At 39.2% G+C, this 23,946-nt stretch overlaps 1 protein-coding gene across 1 annotated transcript in view; it reads left to right on the forward strand.

Moving 5' to 3' along the window:
- The window catches only part of KCNC2 (potassium voltage-gated channel subfamily C member 2), a gene marked incomplete at its 5' end in the record, with an annotated part of 214,110 nt that continues 190,164 nt past the window's right edge, over positions 1–23,946 (forward strand). Inside the window, one exon of the mRNA XM_006759749.1 lies at positions 1–408. Within this exon, the coding sequence (XP_006759812.1) occupies positions 1–408 (408 nt within the window). The remainder of the gene's footprint in view (positions 409–23,946) is intronic.

Below are 23,946 nucleotides of genomic sequence, written 5' to 3' on the forward strand. Positions count from 1 at the left end.
GACTACGACCCCGGCACCGACGAGTTCTTCTTCGATCGGCACCCGGGCGTCTTCGCCTACGTGCTCAACTACTACCGCACCGGCAAGCTGCACTGCCCGTCCGACGTGTGCGGGCCGCTGTTCGAGGAGGAGCTCGGCTTCTGGGGCATCGACGAGACCGACGTGGAGCCCTGCTGCTGGATGACCTACCGGCAGCACCGCGACGCCGAGGAGGCGCTGGACATCTTCGAGACCCCCGACCTCATGGGCGGCGACCCGGGCGACGAGGAGGAGCTGGCGGCCAAGAGGCTGGGCATCGAGGAGGCCGCCGGCCTGGGGGGCCCCGACGGCAAGTCTGGCCGCTGGAGGAGGCTGCAGCCCCGCATGTGGGCGCTCTTCGAAGACCCCTACTCGTCCAGAGCAGCCAGGGTAAGGCCAGAGCCGCCCCCTTCCCTGCGCCTCCCAGCGCCTTCCCCCACTTGCTGTTCCTTTGCACCCAGGGCCCTGGGATGGGCGTGGGGGAGTGGGGGAGGGGAGAATCAGAGGCCCATCTGGTGAAGGGTGAATTCAGGGGCCCTGGCCCCTTTCTTCCCCCCCCCTCCCATCTCAGTTCGCCTTCATCTCCTTCTCCTCCTCAACTCAAACTGAGATTTACTTTAGCAGATGGAACCCGAAGGGCATATGTCCAGTCCTCTGGGCAAGGCTGTCTGGAACCTTGTCTTGAAACCGGTATCAGACTTCATCTCCAGTTTGTTTTGTTGTTTGTGTTTTCCTGACTCTTTTCCTCCAACTTTTCCTTTAGTTCCGATGTCTCGTTGGGCCTTCTGGTCCCCAGGATTTGACACTTTCAGTGGGGCCCGGACACCCCTGCACATCTGGCTCACCGGTAGCAGAGGCTGCCATTAGCTATCTAATCTGAGGATAGAGTGGCTGGTGTGGGGGAGGGTGTGCCCGGAGGGTCTCCTCCTGCTGTTGGGGCCACTGGCTTTCCAAGCCGGAAGGAGGCGGGAGTGCTGGTCCCAGTGAGGTGGCCCGAGAGCCCACCTGCACACTGAGATTTGGAGGCAGGTGTCTTTCCCTTTGGGCTGTGTCTATGTTTATTTTACAGGTGGCACGTGAATGAGTCACTTCGGTGATCTAAGTTTCATCCGATTTTCTAAATCTGGGCAATTTAGATTGTGGCGAACTTTATTTTCCTCTTTTAGACTGTGATCCCATCCCTAATTTTTCTTTTCAGTTTCTAGCTTGAGTGACAGCTTCAAGTTGGTTCTTGACATTCCCAATTAATTCTTCAAAATCCCATGAAGGGACTATAAAAGTAACCAGGAATGGTTTCTCCAGTTTAAAGGAAACAAAAGAAATATAAATAACCAAAAATTACATAGTATGTGAATGGTTTTTAATTATATGTGAGAACAGAATACTGTATTTTGTTAAATCTTTGCAACTGCAAGTGTCTGGTTTGCTTCTGACGCCCAGAAAAGATACCCCCCCACCCCCTGGGCATAATGGGAATTCTCCCAGCTTCACTTCTGCTCTATCCTTATTATTGTCTTTGCATGTTAGAAGCCTTTGTCTCTGAGATATTGTGCAGCTGTCTCTCTACCAACTTGTCAGATGTGCCTCTGATACCACTTCAGAAGTATGAAGATATGTTTTGCTTTCAGTGTGAAAAAGTATATAAAGGATGTAAACTATTGCTACTCTATTGGATCTGGAATTTAAATGCATGCAAAAATTCTAGTAGGTCCACATTTTCATATTTGAATATTGAATTCAAAACTTCAACTCTGAAATCTTCCTTTTAAGATCATTCTATAAATTCAACAAAAGTTGGCATTCAGAAGAAACAAATGACTACATATTTAAATTAAATCACAGACTCATGACCATAACATCTGTGTCTCCCCCTCTCCTCCCTCCACGCCCCTACCTACCCAGTGGAGTGCCACAATGCTCTTTCCACTTGGTGGGTAAAAAGATAATCTGAATTTGTTTTTAGACTCATCATGTGATCTCCCTTCCCCCCCCAAATTATGTGCTATAAAGAAGACAGAATATTTATTTTCTTTCTTGTATGAGCACATAATACATTTAATGCCTTTTATTGTAGGACAAATTGTATAGCAAAAACTTAATTAAGAATGTGTTCAATCTTTATTATTGCTATGGAAATTGATTCAATTGATTATTGGTCAAAGGGTAGACTCTTGAAAATAGTTTTTTAAAAATCTTGCTAAGATTTCATTATATTGTTAAGAATTTGGCTTGCATTCATTTCAGGTGAGCAAAGAACACAGATAGAGATTAACACAAGGTCAAAGAGCCATTAGAAGCAGAATTACCTGAATTGTAGATATGGAAAATTTCTTTGAGATCACCTTGTGAAGACCCTTTAAAGTTTAGATGTAGATGAGGAATATGAAGACTGCAGATGCTAAGTGATGGCCAAGGTCAGACAGCAAGTTAACAAAGACAGAGCCAAAATTATCTGGAGGTCTCATGACATCCTCTCCAGGCCCTTCCCACCACAGCCACTGGTTATAACCGACTGGTTTGTGAAATCTCTGCAGATTGTGTTGCTCTCGAGAGTTAATGCAGCATAAGATATTCACTAGCATTCTAACTCTGAAAGGTCATCTGTGACTTTTTTAATATATGTATTCCTGGACTTTGGCTGGTAGAAATTTTTACCCGGCACCATCCAACATTTGAGTAAAAATATGGGAATTATGATAGTGAATCCATCATTTTTAATTATGAAAATATTCACTTTATTAGCATTTCAGATTGTTTTATTTCTACAATTTTAGTTCTTAAAACTACTAAAATTTAAATTTCTGTATCTGGAATTGGATTTAGAATTGCATGTGTTTATTTTTATGGGCCATTTTTCCCCCGTCTTCAAACCACAAAGAACAAAACAAACAAAAACAAGAGGGAAATGACCTAACTACTGTAACTATTTGTTAATTTTAAATGTAATATTTAATTAAAAATATAATAAGATAGGGACAATTTTAGTCAAAAATTAGGTTAAAGGAGGAAAATACAGTATATTCTTGTTTTGTAACCATTGCCCCAGTTAAAAGATTTAATGGCCAAATATATCTTGTTCATAAAATATTGTAGTCAGTTATTAAAATTTTTAGAATATTTATTTATTCAATGAATATTGAGTATGCACTCACTGTAGGCCAGAAACTATGCAACATACTGGAAATGCATAGAGAAAATATAATCCTTTGCCCTCAATAGGCTCAGCATTATTTTATAATTAAACATTTCCAAAAGATAATATCTATTAAATTTTAAAAAGTACAACAAAATAACAACAAATAAAATTCTAGAGATAGTAAAAAGTTTTTTTCAAAAACAGCTCACTGGAAATTTTGCCTGATAAATGCCTGAAAATATTCTATTTAGAAATGATGGCCTTAACATATTGTTAGTCTTTATTATGAAAATGTTAGGCTGTTTTAATCTCCATTGTTGAGCCTTCAAAGTGACGTATAGACTATCTATTTGTAATATTATTGGAGAAGATGATGAAGGCTGTATTTATACCAAACAACTGGATTTTTGGAGGTATGGTCAGGTGTCTTCATCCCGTTCATATTAATGAAAAGTCATGGCCAACCATATAACAATGCAAATCCAACCTTCGGAACCCTGAAAAGAATCTGCTGTAACAGTCTGGTGTGATTGCATTTGCCTTATAGGCATCCAAGTGTCTTTTGACCTTTTTCAGGCCACTGTTTTAAAGTTCACATGCTTATATTCTCAGAATATATGCCTATATTCTGAGCATTGGACAGGACCAGAGAGTACCGAATTCAATACATCATTAAAAGAAGCTCATAACTTCATTAGTCAGTTGTATTTTCAGTAGTATATTTGGTCACAAACTAGATGATCGACACATTAGGTTGGGCTTAGGCATGCCCAAGGTGAATGTACTAGTTGGACAGATTAGGTATACATTTTTGTGTGTGTGTGATATTTTTCTAAGAGCTCATTTGTGAACTTGAGTTGACAAAACTAAATAAGAGATTAATCAAAGAACTTGTATGCATATATGCAAAACCCATGGACACAGACAATAGTGTGGTGAAGGCCTAGGGTGGGGGACAGTGCAGGCTAAAAGGGGGAAAAAGGGGGACATATGTAATAGTTTCAACAATGAAGATTTTAAAAAAAGAGACAGACAAGGAAATTTTTTTCTGTCAAGCACATTTTCAAAGTAACTGAAAACAAGGAAATGCGTGGGTTTATATAAAAAACTCAGGCCAGCCTTTCCCATTTGAAAAATGTATATCATAACCATTTATATTTATGACTCCAAATAAAGTAAATGCAGTTTTTAGGTCTCATATTTTTGAACTTCTGAGTCATATATCCTTTTTTATTATGACAACCTTTAAAAGTATGTCTAAGTGAAATAGTAAAGGGCACTAAAGGACTGATAAAAGGTAAACACAGATCTCCAGAGGGAAATATATAGTGGCAACATGGTCTAAATAATAACCATCAATGTATTATATAAATAATATAATTCTGCTTGAAGTATAAAGGGCTTTTCTTTTACATGATTAGTCAAGATTAAAAAAATTATTGATTGATTTGAGAGAGGAAAGGGGAGAGAGAGATAAATAAGTTATTGTTCCACTTATTTATGCATTCATTCGTTGTTTCTTGTATTCTTGTATGTGCCTTGACCAGGGATCAAACCCACAGCCTTGGTGATCAGGAACCAACTGAGTTACTGGCCCGGGCTAAGATTTTTTTTTTAATGACAGACTAGCATTGCTTTTTTTCTTCTCTTATTGGTCAAAAGATAGTAATTAATTGTAATACTCTGTAGTGAATATTTTTACAGGAAGTGACTAAAATGGGAGTATTTGGGGGAGAAGAGACTAGGAGTAGAGAATATATGGAAACAGCATTGGGAAAATAGCCTGGACTGGGGTTTCAGAGACCTAGGAGTGAATCCTGATTTTACCATTGGATGTGTGACCTTGGAAAGATGAATTCACTTCATCTTTCTGTGTCTTGATTTTTTTTTTTTTTGCCTTATTCTGGGAAAAAAAAAAAGGGCATAATGCTTTGGGTTAGATAGTAGCTAAATTTCTTTCCAGGTCCAACATTTTGAGGTTTGGAGGAAAAGGATCTCTGGGATTAGTGGTGCAGGGACAACGTGTCTGCACTGATTTTGTTTGTACCATAAGGAGCATCATACTGATAAAGTAAACCAGCATCAATTTTGTTTGTTTGTTTTTTGCATTTATAACTTTCTGCCCTTTTTTCCCCCCTACAGCTGTTGGTAGCTACTGCTCTAGTTACCATAGAAACAGGTTAGCGCCTTGCTTCCTGTTTCCATTGAAAACAGCTTTCTCTCAACCACATATTTGATCTCAGGAAATCTTTTGCTGTGGCTCCATCATGAAACCCATGAAGATGATGGGCTCTGTCATTTCCTAAGTCTCAGCTTCACTGCAGGTGTAAATCCATTTACCCACAAGGATAACTGATTAGAAAATCTCAGTTTTATTTCCATTTGAAAAGTGCCTTGTCAAAGACACCATCCTTTTCCCCTTCCTGTATCTTACACAGAAGGGAAAATCTTATTCACTTGAAGATTTACAGATATGCCTGACACATTTAAGTGTTAACAAAATAGTGTCAAATTATTCAGTTCTAGCTCTTTCATAACTCCCTTTATCAGAGTAAGCATAGAAAATATAATACTGTCTAGCACAGTTCATAAGTTTATGTTTTAATGTGCTCAATGAATAATATTTCAAGATATATGTGTGTGTGTGTGTGTGTATATAGTGCTCCATGTTTCTCATTTGAGAAAACAGTTTTTCTACTTCAGGATATACAAGTTCACATAAAAGGAAGTTATATTCATGTTTATAAGATAGATCTGTACTCAGGGAATATGTTTATATGGATAAAAAATGGAAGAGACATGTAATAGCATGGCTTAGAGTTTTAATTAATGACGTGCGTGTGTGTGTGTGTGTGTGTACATGCATGTGTGTTACATATATCCAAAATAGATACTGTTTGAATAGGATTGTTGACTGATACGTACGACAGACTTCTGGTGTTCATGAGACTTAGAGTTGGAAGGAAACTGACCATCATCTGGCATAATTGTCTCAATTCACAGATAAGGCAGCTGCCTTGTTCATAGCTGTGGCTCTGACAGTGGCAGCACTAGAACTTAGATCTGATTTTTGTTGCTCTTTTCATTCAATCTTGATTGCCTCGTCTGGACTGTGTTAATATTAGATACACAAATTGTAGCCCCAGGAAGCAGTGATCATATTAGGAATAGTTGGGGTAAGGCCTGCCCTCTTCCATGTCCTGTTGTTCAACAGTAGCAGGGGCTAGTCACTGTCTCAGGGATTCACTTTATTTCCAGTTCCCTCTCCAGATGCGGCCTTCCGTTGCTGCCTCCTCTACCAGTTCTACATCTTATTGTTCTATTACCTTGAAAGCTCCACACTAACCTGCCTATGCACTTATCTCCTATTTTTTCCCCTTTGCCTCAGAATCTCCATGAGGAGATCTACAGAAGCCTCAGCTTCCAAACTGAGCCATGTAAGGAGTCTTTAGGAGAGATTTAGATAATTAAGAAATCATATCTATATTCTCTTTATCCGTGTGTGTGTGTGTGTGTGTGTGTGTGTGTGTGTCTTGTGATATGCTTTTTTGAATCTTGTTTGATTATGGTCTTTAGAATTTTTAAATGCACCCTGGTTTAATCTACTGGTGATGGTTACTGTGTTTTATAGAGCATTTTCTTTTCACATGTAATTAATGAGATCAGGGAGGATTTACATAAAGATAACTGATGAATTAAAGGAGCAAAAGATGTTTGGAACTGTTGAGATCTGCAAATGAAATGATGTTGTGAGGTCAGTAAACACAGGGCAGAAAAACTTTTCCTTGGACCTTTCTTTAATGGATAGTTAGCCAAAGTTTGTGTTTATTTCACTGTGATGTGATGTAAAGCAACATTATCAGCATAAGGGTGTTTGAGAGGATGCATTTTATAGGAATCAAACAGAGAACATGGGCCAAAGTGTTGCTGGTAATATCAGAAAAAAAAATACTCCATAATTGCTACAGTCACTTGACTGATCTTTCCTTCTGAAAGTTGAAAATGATAAAGACATCTGTGTCATCTGATATTTCCTATGTGTTGTAAGTATTAAGAAAATGTTATGCATATAATCCAGTAGAATCTTCTTCATTTCCTGTGTGAAGACCCTGGTGGGTTTGCTGTCAGATCTTAGAGCATTGCCATTCTTTATGTGTCTGACAACATTGGTGACAGATAAAAATTGGAGCAAAGGCCAAGATAGTTACTCTTGACAAGTGTTCTCTGATTCAGCCTCATCAATGGAGTTTTGACTTGTCTCTACGGTGACAGTGCCAGAGATAAATTATGACACCTGTTGGCTGCAGAGTTTTTCTTGCTTATACTGTGCCTATAATTTATAAGTCGCTCACTAACTGATAAAACGCAAAGGATTGTTTTAATAATATTCTTAATATATTCACACAGTATTGTTAGTCCTAAATTTTATACATGATTATGAATTTTTAAGTAAAAACTAATTGGACCAATAGAAAGTTATTAGTTGGGTAATTTGTTAGAGTGGGTTTGATGAAAGGGCCAGACATTTTTCAGAACTTACGTAAAATTTGTGTCTACGTTTGCAAATTGTACAACAGAGATTTAGATATGAGGTTATGTTTATTGATTTGCAGTAGTTCTCAACCTTCTGGCCCTTTCAGTACAGTTCCTCATGTTGTGACCCAACCATAAAATTATTTTCGTTGCTACTTCATAACTGTAATGTTGCTACTGTTATGAATCGTAATGTAAATATCTGATATGCAGGATGGTCTTAGGCGACCCCTGTGAAAGGGTCATTCGACCGCCAAAGGGGTCACGACCCATAGATTGAGAACCTCTGGATTTAGGATAACATGCTGTTTGCTAAAAGTGAATAATGTTGCCGAAACCGGTTTGGCTCAGTGGATAGAGCGTCAGCCTGCGGACTGATAGGTCCCAGGTTCGATTCTGGTCAAGGGCATGTACCTGGGTTGCAGGCACATCCGCCGAAACCGTTGGCTCAGTGGATAGAGCGTCGGCCTGCGGACTGAAAGGTCCCAGGTTCGATTCCGGTCAAGGGCATGTACCTTGGTTGCAGGCACATCCCCAGTGGGGAGTGTGCAGGAAGCAGCTGGTCGATGTTTCTCTCTCATCGATGTTTCTAACTCTCTATCTCTCTCCCGTCCTCTCTGTAAAAACTCAATAAAATATATTTAAAAAAAGTGAATAATGTTTAATAATTAAATTGGAAACAATAGCAAAGTAATCATAGCAAAAGTAAGCATCCTCACTCTTTTGACATATTAATTTGTATAAAATGAATAAAATTAGTATTTAGGAAAATAGAACAATACAGTTATAGTTTGATTTATTATTTAAATTATCCTGTTTTTCTCTTGGGGTGGGCAATTATGAAAATTATTAAAATATCCTTAATGAAACCTTAGGAAATTGAGTAGGAAATGGACAGAATAGAGCCTTAACTGGCACCTTTCTATGCAAACAGAATCTTAAGTAGTAAGTAGCCTTTTTCTTTTTATAAGCTTTTGAAAATTTATTATCTATCAGGCCTGAATGAACCTCTCTCAGTCATAAAATGATTAGTGGGCGCATTAAGTTGAACAATTATTGTATTTGTATCATGAAAGATAAACATTTGTGAGCTTACGCTTAATTCCTTGGTACTTAATGGTGTTGACTGTGCTTTTATATTTAGAGTGCAATGTTAGAAATACAGAATTCAAATAATGAAATCAAACATTTTAATGCACCAATAAGCTTCAATAATATTCAAAATTAATTCATCTTAGTGTCAAAATAGGGTTACTTAATTGTTTCAATTTATCCCGTGAGTCCATTGCTCAATTTTTAGCTGTGCATGCTATCAGTTCTTTAGTTTTTTAAAATTTAGTGATTGTTTTCAAAATCTGTTTCTATTTATGTATCAATCATTGCTTTAACTCACCTCTGATTTCCCTGTCGTAGGTGGCTGCTTGGTAACATTTGTTTTCTAGAAATAAATGTAGTTGCAGAGTACTTGCCTTGGTGCTTCAGCGCTGTGTTTATCAACCCCTTTTGTATTTCCTCCATCGTGTCTTGTGTTGATGGTTGATATGTGTTGACACCAGGTGTTAGTGTATTTCTTTCTTAGCTAAACAAGCAGGGAGATAATCAAGCTTCAAAGATAAAGTCTTTTAAATTCCTTTGAGCCCCTCACTGATAATTATTGAGCCTCAACTATTGGCTAAGACTACATTAGTATTGACAAGGCAAGAAGGGTTAAAATGTGGCATTTACCACCAAGACACTTGTATTCTGCTGGAAAAGAGCTGCACATCCTTCGTTATAATAGAATGCATTAAACACTATAATGAGATATTGGTATAGTGTGGATGCACAGACTAGAGAGGAACCCACTCTTCTATACAGAAGAGATAACATTTTAGTCAACTCCCAGAAGATAAGTGTTTTCCAGCAATCAAGGGGAAGATCAGTCCAGTAGCGGGGAAACATGGAGGATTGGCAGAGAATACCATGCCATGTAATGTGGGCCAGTAGAAGAACCAGAAGGCAGGCAAGCAGACTTGAGAAGTAGAGAGGGCTGAAACTGGGGATGAAGGAACCTCTGGGTTTATAAATGAGATTCCCTGATGAGATGTAAGGTGCTCAGCCCAAGGCAGGACTAAAAATAGATGTGCTTAGAACTAACATGAGATGATGACTAAAAATTTCAATTCCCAGGTCTCACTCCAGAGACTCTAATTCAGTAGGCTTCTATTAGAATTCAGATGAGGTGGTCATCGTTGTAGTTGACTATTGGCCCAGTACATACTATTACTGTGAAGTGACTGCTCCAAAAGCAAATACAATTTTGCAATGAACTAGGAGAATAATCATGTTTAGACCAGTATTTCTCAAAGTACATTTTACAGATTTGTAGTTATTCAGGATGTGAATAGGTATTGCCCCTTAAAAGAGTTCTGTGGACAGTTGAACTTGGAAATCAGTTTAAAACAAAGTTAAGTAGGTTTTTATCCTACATAATAAAAGAGAAACATGCAAATTAACTATCACTCCGTCACTCCGCTACACCCATCAGCCAATCAGAGCAACTATGCAAATTAATCCAACAAAGAAGGCTTTTAATTTGCATACACAGGCACAGAGCAAAGACTGAAGACCACTGAAGATGGTAGCAGCCATGGAGCTGGAGCGAGCAGGAGGCTTGGGTTGCTCCCTGCGACGGGGGAAGCCAAGCTTCCAGCCCGCCCTGGGCTCCGCTCAAGGAGGGTCTGGGGGCCTGGGCTCCACTCAAGGAGTGGCTGGGGACCCAGGCTTACAGCCAGCCCAGGCCTCCACTGGAGGAGCTGGAAAAAAATAAAAAATGAAGGGCTGGGAGCAGCCGCAGTGGAGAAGCCAAGCCTTGCTGCTGCGGCCAGACCAAAAAATAAGTTTTGGGTCCCGGGTGCCGGAGGAAAACCGGTGTTGGCAGCCAGGGGAAGGAAGGCCTAATGAGCGAATCTTCGTGCAACGGGCCACTAGTCCTATGTAATAAAACCCTAATATGCAAATTGTTTGACTGGGAGTTCCACGGCTGGCTATGACATGCGCTGACCACCAGGGGGTAATGCGGAACATGGCGGGCATCAGTGATGTGGCACTGGCAGCAGGCGGCAGTGGCGGTGCTGCTGGCCCTGATGGGCCCTGACAAGAGTGGAACCATGGCAGCGAGATGCCAGGTGGGACTGCGGGGCTGCAAGCCTGGGGTCGTGAGCTGGGGCTCGATCCCTGCAGGCCACCCTGAGAGACCTCACCTGTGCATGAATACATGTACCAGGCCTTTAGTTTTTAATAATTATTTATTATTTTTTTAACTACAAATGTTGTTAGTGTACAAGAATTGAAAAACGGGCTCACTGCATGACAGTTGGTTCTGAGATGGAAGTGAAGTAATGCTAAGGGTTGGATTCAGCCAGCTGAGTTTTAATTCTTGTTTGACCACTTGCTGGATGTATAATTTTCACCAAATTGCTTCTCTATACCTCCTTTTTAACTGGACTTGGGAAGTATTAATAGTATATGATTCAAAGAATTGTTATGAGGGTGGACTGAGCATATTCATGTGAAGTATCCAGCATGGTGCCTGTTCTATAGTCATTTGTATCATCATCATCATCATCATAATCCCATAGGGCAAACATTATTATGTTGGAGGATGGTGAAGTTGCAATAAACTACCTTAAGGAAGCCTTCTGGCATGTAGAAAGTTCATGAAAAAATAATTTGTCCCTGAGATTTTTCATGCAAATACTGAATAACTTTTGGAAAAATTATAAAAATAATTCCATCCTTCATGAATACATAGTGATGAACTAGAACAATATCTAATATGTACATATTACATACCAGGCATTTTACAAGTGGCAAGGTCAAGGCATATCATCTGCCTTTAAGAAGTTTGTGGTCTCGAAGAGAGGACTAAAAGGGAAACATTAGTGCAATGTCATGAGATCTCCAGCAGGAGTAAGCACAGGACGCTTTGGAGGTAAACATAGTCTCTCCAAGGTTGGAAAAACCTTCCCGGAGGAAGTATGTCACTGCTGGTACCAGAGGATGAAGAAGAAATAGCCAGACTTTTGAGACAGAGGGAAAAGCCTAGGGCTTTTAGTCAGCAAACTCATTAGTCAACAGAGCCAAATATCAACAGTACAACGATTAAAATTTCTTTTGAGAGCCAATTTTTTTAAACTTAAACTATATAGGTAGGTACATTGTTATTAACTTAATTAGGGTACTCCTAAGGCTTAGGAAGAGCCACACTCTAGGGGCCAAAGAGCCGCATGTGGCTCGCGAGCCGCAGTTTGCCGACCACGGGCCTAGGTAAAGTCCTAAAAGAAGAAGAAGGCATGGCCTGTGCAAAATACCACAAGTAATTCAGTACAGCTGCCCCACTGTGTAAGAGAACGGGAAATGAGCGCACATGTAGAGAGATTGGATTGAAAGGTCTTCGTCTGGTGGTAATGGGAAGCTTTTGAAGGATTTTAAGCAGAACAATAGCAAGCAGATTTGTAATTGGGAATATTATTCTGAATAAAGAGGAATTGGGCTGGGGAGAACGAGTGAGTACACATTTGTTAGGAGGACTACAGTTTAGCATGTGTTGATCTTAAAAATAAAAGCCTATTTTTTACCAGCAAAAATGGGTTTATTTGGGAACAGTAAAGAATTGCAACTCAGGACAAGCAAGCTATAGCAAAAGGCATTGGTAAATTCAGCAAAGGACAGGAAGGTTATTTTATGGAGTAAACGGAGGAAGTTGGAAGAGAAAAGTGAGAGTTCAGGGAGATGACAATTTTTCATTGGTTGAGTTCTGGGATGCTTGATTTCTTATAGGAGATGCAATGTACGTCTTTTCCTGTTGGGGCCTATCATTGATTATTCTGTCCAGTTGAGGACAGATTTTTCTATTGTGGTCTATAATTGACATGGAGTGTGAGAGCTTTCCCCTCTGGCCTCCCTGCTCCATTTTAGTGAGGTTTCCCTTTATTAATTTTCGCACATGTTAGAGATTCTGGTGACCTGAATTAAGATAGTGGCCTGAGGAATGAAGACATAGTTACATAAAATGGAATTGTTGATTGATTGGGTGCAGTGAGTGAAACACAAAGAGAAGTCAAGAATGTTCCCCTAGTTTCTGTTTGCACAATGGACAGAAAAACCTTTATAACTTCTTTTCTAATTCAAGATTCATTGGTTTTATGATTTGAAAATCTGGTTTATTAGTAGTTTTTCTTCCATTGGATTTAACACTATAAAATTTTGCATTATGTTTTGTGATTTTTCATTTATATTTCTGGCTTATAGACAACAATTTCATAAATTTTATGATTGCAAAATTAAATGCAAAGTATTCTCCTTAATTTTTTTTTTGGTTGCAGTAAATCACCACCATAAAAAGGGAGTGGAGAATAAGAAGCCTTCTCTATAAGAAATGTCAGCTTTGCCTTGTTATTATTTTGTTAAAGCCCAAGAAAATACTAATTTTTGTATAATTTCTTTGAAATGGACCTGGCTATTCAATGTAGTAGCTCTTCCCCCCCAACTAGACTATTCCAGTAGCTTTGTTTCCCTGCTCCAGCCTTGTCCCACTAAAATCTATTCTGCTCACAACACCTAACGAACCTTTAAAAAACAACAACATCCCTGACTGGTTTGGCTCAGTGGATAGAGCGTCAGCCTGCGGACTGAAAGGGCCCAGGTTCGACTCTGGTCAAGGGCATGTACCTTGATTGCGGGCACAACCCTAGTAGGGAGTGTGCAGGAGGCAACTGATCGATGTTTCTCTCTCATTGATGTTTCTAACTCTCTATCCATCTCCCTTCCACTCTGTAAAAAATCATTAAAAATATATTTTTTAAAAAAAGAAGGTAGCTCAGTTGGTTAGAGCATCATCCTGATATGCAGGTTCGATCCTCAGACAGGGCACGTACAAGAGTCAACCGATGAATGCATAAATAGGTGGAACAACAAAGTGATGTTTCTCTTTCTGTCTCTCTCAAATCAATAAATAAAATTTAAAAATAAAAATAAACAACAACAGTTCATAGCACTTTAATCTGTTCTCCAAATGGGAGTTTATCTCACATTACCTAACCATGTCTTACAGAGCTCAATAGAGTTCCTAAGTTTCAGCTTCTCACTCTGCTCCAGCCACAACTCTGCTGTTCCTGGAAGGCTCCACGAATTATCTCCCCTACAAGACCTATACGTACTCTGCCTAAAAGTTCCTAACCTCCCTAAAGGCAAGGCTTCTCAGCAAATGCTTTGCAAGATTGTAATTAAATTTTATACAACCTCTACCCTCACCCCTCCAAATGCTAAGAAATTACTGCTTTCTCAGCAATTACACTCCTGACACGTCTGTAATCACTGCTCCCTTCTGCATACACATATTAGAGAAATTTACAAGCTTTCATGTGTGAATTACCCCCAAAGCTAGGACTGCCACCTCTGGGCAAATGCATAGATCAGATTTTAGTGATAGCAGGAGAGTTCTATGATCACGTGACAATTACATTCACATTAAAACATAATTGAAGTTTTAAAATTTTATTTTATGTACAAACAGAGAGCATTCTGTGGTGAGGTAGATGTCTTGATTGACCCATTCATGGTGGTTCATGTGGTCCAATTTAATGAAGCCTATGTCCTCCACATATTGATTGAAGCACATGCAAGTATTGAGGCTGTGTTTCTGGATCGACCTTGATGGTTTGAGCAGATGCAGCAAGAATGAGAACCCTGGCTGAATTTTCTCAGATGGCTCCAGTAGGGTTGAGTTGCTGGTGACCCGGCTTGCTCTGACCCCAAAAGTAGATGCTAAAATTAACTAGAGATTAAAAAAAATGATAATAAGAATCTTTACTCTAAACACTTTAGTAACTTTCTTTAAGTAAATACATATTTCTTTTAGATAAAAGTCCAGGAAAGAGCAGAGATTAGAGAGGAAGGAAATAAAAAATGAAAACAGGCATCATAGGAGTTACACTGGGAAGAAGATGGTGACTTCAGAACCAAGGAAGTGTAATTCCTTCTAAAGCATAAATATGTCATGTCATTTTCTTACTTAAAAATCTCTTTATCTCTTTCCTTTGGCTGCTACGTAACCTGATTCCTCAGGGTCTTCCACCACCCATGCTCTTAATAATATTTCTTACAACTCCACCTGTAAAAGTACTGCTGAAGTCAGACCACATGGTTAGCCGTTCCTGAATATTAAAGATGTGTTCACATAGTTGTACGTTTGCATACACTGTTGTCAGAGCTTGGAACACACCTCTCCTGGATTTAACAGGCTGATTCAGTCATCTTTCAATATCGTGGATAATTATCAAGTCTTACTTGACACCTTCTATGTTCTCTCAAAAGCAAAAAAAAAAAAAAAGTTTCCTTCTCTGAGTTTCCATTTCACTTTGTAGACAGTAAAGCACTAAACTGACTGTATTCATTTCCCAGAGCTGCTGGAATAAATTACCATACCCTGGATGTCTTGAAACAACAGAAATTTATTCTCTGACAGTCTGGAGGCTTGACATGTGATATCCAGGAGTCAGCAGGATTGTTTTTTTCTGGAAGTTCTCAGGGAGAAGCTGTTCCATGACTCCTGGCTGCTGGTGGTTGCTGGCGATCTCAGTGTTCCTTGGCTGGTAGATTCATCACTCCAATCTCTGCCTCTGTTTCCATATGCCCGTCTTCCCTGTGTGTCTTACGTCTCAGTTTTCTCTTCTTATAAAGACACCAGTGGTTGGGTTATAGACAATAATAATCTAGTAAAACTGCATCTTAAAATTTAGCTCATTACCTCTGTAAGGATGCTAGTTCAAAGTAAGGTCACATTCCAGGGTTTAAGGTTGACATGAGTTTTGGGGAGGTATTCAACCCAGCACACTGACTTTTCCTTTTCCATAACATGTTAATACATCTTTTATCTCATGGTTTCTCCTTTTTGATTTCAGTGTAATCCCATTTAATGGATACATTGTCTTCACATATCTTTCTGAAAACACTAGTTAGGCAATTTTTAAAGTTCTATTTTAATTTCTGGTATTAACTCTGGTCCATTTATGAATTTTTTAAAAAAATTTTCACCGTTTTTATTTTTTATACTATTGATTTCTTCAAATATCTTTTCCTTTGAAAGATGACGGGGGTGATTATGATTTTATGTGGGTAGATAGTCAGGATCATGCAGAAAGATAGGATTCCCTTCAGGGTGGGTGGGTAGAAGCAGGTGGGCTAACTGGGAACACTCTCAATGTCTAAGGAAGGAAGCTTCATTTGGAGACCGGACTTCAGTGTATTTTAGTTAATGTGGAGTGACTTTCCCCTGGTCTGCCTTTTTCAGGGCCCTTTGAAGAAATCTGAGGTGGTAAGAAGTCCATCTCACTTTCTTCTAACATAACAACACATCTAATTAGGAACTGTCTTCTCTTTTGATTCTCTACTTGATTTAGAAGCTGATCTTGCTGGCTGTATTCTGGGGGCAAATTCTGTAGGAAGTAGGAGCTCCAAGAACAGCCTGTTGTTCTGAGTCTGAGGCTCTTCTGGATTCTGGATCTCCTTGGGAAGAATTGGACCAACTCCAAGCAATGCTCTCTCTCATGATTCCACCCCCCAAAAGTCAATGCTTCTTCTTTCCTTCTTTGAGCCCTTCTTTATTTTTGATCTATTCTGACCCCCAAATATATAATTTTAGTGAAGAAATTCAAAGCCTATATATAGTGTGTGATTTTATTATTATTATAAGAAGCTTATTAGACTAATACAAAATGCTAAAAAATTAGCACTTGGAGGACAGTGATACTGTAATCTGTCAACTGCCCACTGAGAATACATTTGTAAGAGCATGAACTTTGATGGTTTAACAGATGTTTGTGGTACTTAAACTCCCCAAATAAAGTAACAGCATTGAGTTGAAATAATGTTTACATATTAGTGCACTTTAATTTTTTACAGAGACATTGCCAGTGGGGCCAAATGCCTAGTCCCTATTATGTAGAGAAGCATCTGGCTAATGATAATAGATGGCACCCATTGTCCTGTTAATTACATGGACACAAGGCCTTCACTGAAGGATGCTGTGTCCTAAGAAGAGATGCTGAAGAAGGAATGTTGCAGCAGCCAGGAAATGAGACAAGGAAAGCAGGGAAAAAATAGATTCCTGTTTATCACAGTATTGTTATCTCATTTCATTTTATAGAATAAAAATATCCCAAGGTGAATTTCCCCCCATGCTATCCAGAATGCACTTTATCACACCAATGCAGTAATGAAGATCAGTACATCTAAACCCTAATTATGTCCAAATAATCCCTCTGAGCTGTGCCAAATAGAATGACTGAGAAAGACATTTAATGAAATATGTATACTCTATAGTGATCATACAAATAAAAGGAATGAGAAAAGCCTTCACTTATACAAACATACTGCATGTATTATTTTTAGAAAAAATTATTGGAGACAGTTAATACAAATAAAAATTATAAAATACATTGCACTATTAGAACAAGTTTATATTTTTAAAAAAGATGAAGGGTCACTGTAGTTTGTTTTTAAAATAAAAAGTTCTTAAATCATAAAAGTAAATGTTTTTATTATGAAACATTGGAAAGGTATAGAATATATAGAAGACAGCCCTTTTTAAATTATTTTATCTATTTTTATTGTTGACACTATTGCAGATATCCTCATTTCCCCCCATCCCTTGCCTTCCTCCACCCTGTCCCTCCCCCTTCCCTCTGGCCATCACTACACTGTTGTCTGTCTGTGGGTTATGCAAATATGTTCTTTGGCTAATCCCTTCACCTTCTTACATCCAGTCCCCTCTGCCCTCTCTCCTCTGACAGTCTTTCAGTCTATTCCTTGTGTCCATACTTCTGTTTCTATTTTGCTTGTGAGTTTATTTTGTTCATTAGATTCCCTTTTATCTCCAAAAGACTATTAAAAATGAGTATAATTATTTTCATTTTTGTTTTTTTTCTAATAAAGATAATTCTAATCATAGGGAATATGGAGGTTTTTTTAATACAATGTTTTATCTTTGTAATCAGGACCACTGTATCTTTCCATTTCATTCAAATATAGTTTTAGATCTCAAAAAAAAAAAAGAATTTCATTGTTTACTTCTCTCATATGTCCTACATGTTGCTTTCAAATGTTATCACTATTTTTTAATGTTTAGTTGTTATTGTGAATAGTATCTTGCTGTCCATTACATTTTTTAAAAATTAATCCTCACCAGAGGATATTTTTCCATTAACTTTTTTTTTTTTTAGAGAGAGTGGAAGGGAGAGAGAGACAGTAAGAGAAACATTGATGTGAGAGAGATACATCAATTGGTTGCCTCCAGCATGTACCCCAACCACGGCTGGGGATTGAGCCTGAAACCAAGGTACATGTCCTTGACTGGAATCAAACTTGAGATCCTTCAGTCCACAGGCTGACACTCTATTCAGTGACCCAAACTGGCTAAGGCTCTCCATTACATTAAAAAAAGAATAATAATAAATAAATATATATATGTGTGTGTGTGTATATATATATAGATTTCAGAGAGGTAGGGGGAGGGATAGAGAAATATCAATGATGAGAGAATTATTGATTGGCTGCCTCCTGCAAATCCCCAACAATGGGGATCGAGCCCACAACCTGGTAGTGTGCCCTGACCATGACCTCCTGGTTCCTAGGTCAATGCTCAACCACTGATCTATGGCGTTGAGCTTCTCATTACATTTTAACTAGTTACTGATGGTGTATGAGTAAGCTATATATTTTAGTATACTAATCAATCATTGTATGGTTATCTTATTGAATCTTTATTGATGGAAGTAGTACTTCAGTATATTGTTTTAGGTTTTGTAGATATGCCAAGTGGTAAATGATAACTCATTTTATAATTTCTGATAGTTATAACTAATACTAGAGGCCCAGTGCACCAAATTCATGCACAGGTAGGGTCCCTAGGCCTGGCTGGCGATCAGGGCCGATCTGTGAGGTGACTGGCAGGGCTATCAGGGGCCCCCCACTGGCACCCTCCTTGGCTGGCCTGAGGCCTGCAGACTGGGGGAAGCTCCTGCATTGATCGTCTGCCCCCTGGTGGTTAGTGCACATCATAGCGACTGGTCATTCCACCGATTCCGCTGTTCGGTCGATTTGCATATTAGGCTTTTATTATATAGGACATATCTTATCTGTTTCATTTTTGTTATCCTATATAATAAAAGGCTAATATGCTGATTGACCGAATGGCGGAAGGCCAGTTGCTATGATGTGCACTGACCACCAGGGGGCAGATGCTCAATGCAGAAGCTGCCCCCTGGTGGTCAGTGTGCTCCCACAGGGGGAGCGCTGCTCAGTCAGAAGCCAAGCTCACAGCTGGCGAGCACAGCGGTGGTGGTAGGAGCCTCTCCCACCTCCACTGCTGGTGGGCGGTAAGGAACGAGGGGTCCCGCACTGCGACAGGGCCCAGTGCATGAATGCCGTGCACCAGGCCTCTAGTATGTATATAATTTACAACTATATTTATGGTCATAATTTAAAGACATATTTGTACCTGTTTAACAAATTACCATTCTTGCTTTCCTGTCATTATTTTCTCACACTTGAGCCAGTTTGGAAACACTTCTTTTTGATATGCTTTATATTTTAAATTTTATTTTTCAGGAATGACTATTTTTTATAGATCTTCATATATATGAGAATATCTTTCCATTGCATTGACATGTAACAGTTTTCTTGGCTCAGTATATAATTTTTTGATACACAATTTTGTTTACTAAAGTCTGCTGTTTTCTGTCTGATGTTTAGAAATAATGAAGTTTAGGAGAAAAAGAGTATAGGGAAATTCCTATGTGTTGTAAATCCGGAGTGAAACCCTAAACAAATCTTAGCCTCAAGATGGACATGAGCTAACATATAATGAAAGAGTCAGATTTAGCCAAAGGAAAGAAACAAGTATTTAAGAAATAGAAACTAGAGGGATGAAAGGCCTACTGGAGATAAGGGAACAAAGTGGATTGGAAGAACTGAAAGAAGATAGTGTGACTAGGGGTGGAGGGCCAGGGGGGAGCTATGCAAAGAGACCCTGGAAATGTAATTAGGGAGCAATCAAGAAGGGTGTCATGAGCCATATGAAGCTTCTCTGTTTTCACATCCTTTTTTTTTTTTTTTAATGAATCTACCTATATTTGTAGGTTCAGTCTCCTTTTTTTCATTTAGTCTTCTTTCATCACTTTTATATTTTTCTTTCTTATTTTGCATTCTTGCAAAAATTCCTAAGCAGTCTTCTACATTTATGATTATCTCATTTTTTTGCAGTGTCAAATTTGTTCTTTACTGTATTTAACAGAATATATTCTAATACATTTTTATATATTTTGCATATTTCCTATCATGTTTCTGGTTTTTGTACATTCTTTTATTAAATTTTTTGGTTCTTTTCTCATTTAGATCAGTTCATATTTTTTTCTAAGTTTTTTAAAAATTTTCGATCTCTCCTTTGCTTTTGTTTTGTGGAATCAGTATCTCCGTCTTAAGGACTTGAAGGAGGCAGTTTCACAAGAACTGCACTGTCAAACATCAGAAGGCTTTTTCACTTATCTCTTGCTGCAAATTCCACTTCTGCCCCCAACCTTATCCTCTGTTGCTCTTGTTATTCTCCAGCTCCCAGGTTTGGCCATCCCACCAACAGAGATGGACCTGTACCTCGTGTTGGAATGTAGCCAAGACTGAGAATTGTCCTGAATTTCCTTATGATCCATTTATGTTCTTGCATAATCTCCCTTTCAGAGGCAACACACTGTGATGGCTGGAGTACAGGTCTTGGTATCAGACAGATCTGGATTTGCATATGGCTCTTTGTCATATTAGTTGCATGACCTTGGATGATGTAATTAACTTCTTTACATTTCTGTTACCTTATGTATAAAAGAACCTCCAATTGGTATTATGAGGATTAAATAATATGAAAACTACATGAGAGAATGCATTTAATGTGTGAAACAGAATGCCTGACATAAAGTAAGCTGCCTATAAATTTTGATAACTGTTATTATTTTTGTCATTATTTGAAGCTTAAGGGCAGGCAGATATGCAGAATCTTTAGTCTGTGATTGGTGGCTTCTACTAAACGATTGTTGTATGTCTACATCTGGAAATAGGAGAGCATCTTTTCATTGGATCATGTGTATGAAGTTCAGGAGGTTGTGGTAGAATTTTAAAGATTATTTGTGTGTTTGTCAATAGATTGTGGAGTACAGTAGACAACTTTCTCTCTTGCCTTGACCGTAGCTGCGCTATGTTTGGACTCTCTATTGAAATGAACTAAGATAACATTTCTAATACCATTGTCCACTTCTTTGAATTAGGTGAAGGTAGTGAATGATCAAGAGGCACAGGGGAGACAGATCCCTTTGTTTAATGCGTTACCGTTGCCCAGGACAGACTGGTGCACGGTACACAGTTAAAGATGTGTTTCCTGACAGATTGGCCAACTGCCTTTCGTAAGTGGAGAGGCAAACTCCCAGCATGCAACACTCCAAAGGCTTCTACTACTTCCTCCTACAAATGCATTCTTGAAGGAACAACTATAAGCCCCCTTCTTCCCTCAGCTGGGTGGCTGCCTGGTATCACTGTCAGATGATAAGGAACAAGACACAGGACTCCCGGCCATTGTTACAATGCTGGAATGGAGAGCATGACCTCGCTGGCAACTCTCCACTTCCTGAATCCAAAGAGTAACAGCTAAGGAAAAATATTGTTGCAGAATTAGACTTCTCTCTTATTAAGTGCCTGTTCCTTGAAAGGTTAATGGTGGATTAATTCTTGGATAATGTGGTTTTCTTAGTCAGAGGTAAAACCTTCACTAATTATAACTTTTAAGTTCAATAGAGTTTTCAGATTTTTCCAATTCTGGTCTACGGTCACTCCACCCCTTTTCAAGAATTTGAGCGCAAGTTGCTGTGAACATCGATTCTTAATTATTCTCACCAATACTTTTTTTGTTGTTTTTTTAATTTCACCACCCCACCAATACATATTTTAATTAGTATGAACTCTTCTTATATTTTAGCATGTTGTTAATTTCTTTTTTTTTTTACTATGCATATATGTTCTTTTTTTAAAAAAATTCTTTATTGTTTAAAGTATTACACATGTCTCCTTTTTCCCTTGAAGATCCCCCCTGGCCCCCCAGCACATGCCCTCAGGCCCCTATTGTCTGTGTCCATGGGTTATGCTTATATGCATGCATACAGGTCCTCTGGTTGCTCTCTTACTCACCCCCTCTCACTCCCTTGCCTCCCCTCTGAGGTTGGATGGTCTCTTTGATGCCTCTGTGTCTCTAGATCTATTTTTGTTCATTAGTTCATGTTGTTCATTATATTCCACAAATGAGTAAGATCATGTGATATTTATCTTTCTGCGACTGCCTTATTTCTCTTAGTATAATGCTCCCCAGGTCCATCCATGCTGTTTTTGAATCTACTCATCTGCTGAGGGACACTTAGGCTGTTTCCAGATCTTAGCTATTGTAAATTGTGCTGCCATGAACATAGGGGTGCATGTATCCTTTCTGATTGGTGTTTCTGGTTTCTTGGGATCTATTCCTAGAAGTGGGATTACTGGGTCAAATGGGAGTTCCATTTTTAATTTTTTTAAAAAATATACTTTATTGATTTTTTTTTACAGAGGAAGGGAGAGGGATAGAGAGTTAGAAAGATCGATGAGAGAGAAACATCAATCAGCTGCTTCCTGCACACTCCCTACTGAGGACACGCCCGCAACCAAGATACATGCCCTTGACCAGAGTCAAACCTGGGACCCTTCAGTCCGTAGGCTGATGCCCTATCCACTGAGCCAAACCGGTTAGGGCCATTTTTAATTTTTTGAGGAAACTCCATACTGTTCTCCACAGTGGCTGAACCAGTCTGCATTCCCACCAGCAGTGCATGAGGGTTCCTTTTTCTCTGCGTCCTCTCCAGCACTTGTCGTTTGTTGATTTGTTGATGATAGCCATTCTGACAGGTGTGAGATGGTACCTCATTATTGTTTTGATTTGCATCTCTCAGATGATTAGTGACTTTGAGCATGTTTTCATATGTCTCTTGGCCTTCTATATGTCCACTTTGGACATTTTGAGTTTATTTTTGTATTAGAGTCGCAGTGCACGAATTCATGCACCAGTGGGGTCCCCGGCCTGGCCTCTGGGTTCAGGCTGAAATTAGCTCTGCAACATCCCCCGAGGAGTCCCAGATTTTGAGAGGGCACAGTCCAGGCCGAGGGACCCCACTGGTGCACGATTGGGGCTGGGGAGGGGCATGGGAGGTTGGCCAGCCAGGAGGGACTGTGGGAGGGCTCCAGGGTGTGTCTGGTGTGTCTCAATCAGTCCCGATCTGCCAGACCCCAGCAGCAAGCTCACCTACTGGTTGGAGTGTCTGCCCCCTGGTTGTCAGTGCACTTCATAGTGAGCGTTTGAGCGGCCTTAACATATAATTAGCATATTATGCTTTGAATGGTTGAATGGCTGACTGGTCAACCGGACACTTAGCATATTAGGCTTTTATTATATAGGATATGGTGTAAGTTGGTGGTCTGATTTCATTTTTTTTTTTGCATGTATCTGTCCAATTTTCCCAACACCATTTATTAAAGAGATGTCATGACTCCATTGTATGCTCTTGTCTCCTTTGTCAAATATTAATTGAGCATAATGGCTTTAGTTGATTTTTTGGGTTCTCTGTCCTGTTCCATTGGTCTATATGTCTGTCCTTATGCCAGTAGTAGGCAGTTTTGAGAACAGTGACTTTGTAATACAACTTGATATTGGTTTTGTGATTCCCTCCAACTTTGTTCTTTTTCTCAGGATTGCTGTGGCTATTCGGGGTCTTTTTAAATTTCAGATGAATGTTTGGAGAGTTTGTTCTAGGTCTGTGAAATATGCCATTGGTATTTTAATGGGGATTGCATTGAATCTATAGATTACTTTGGGTAGCATGGACATTTTAATGATGTTGATTCTACCAGTCCATGAACATAGTATGTTCTTCCGTTTGTTTGTGTCTTCCTCTATCTCTTTTTTCAACATCCTCTAGTTTTCCTAGTACAGGTCTTTCACCTCCTTTGTTAAGTTTATTCCTAGGTATCTTAAGTTTTTTTGGTACAATGGTAAATGGGATATATATATCCTATCTAATAAAAGAAAAACATGGTAATTAGCCGTACATCCACTACCCTTCCCATTGGCTAATCAGGGCGATATGCAAATTAACTGCCCG

The sequence above is a fragment of the Myotis davidii genome, unplaced genomic scaffold (genome assembly GCF_000327345.1).
Source record: "Myotis davidii unplaced genomic scaffold, ASM32734v1 scaffold54, whole genome shotgun sequence".
NCBI lineage: Eukaryota > Metazoa > Chordata > Mammalia > Chiroptera > Vespertilionidae > Myotis > Myotis davidii.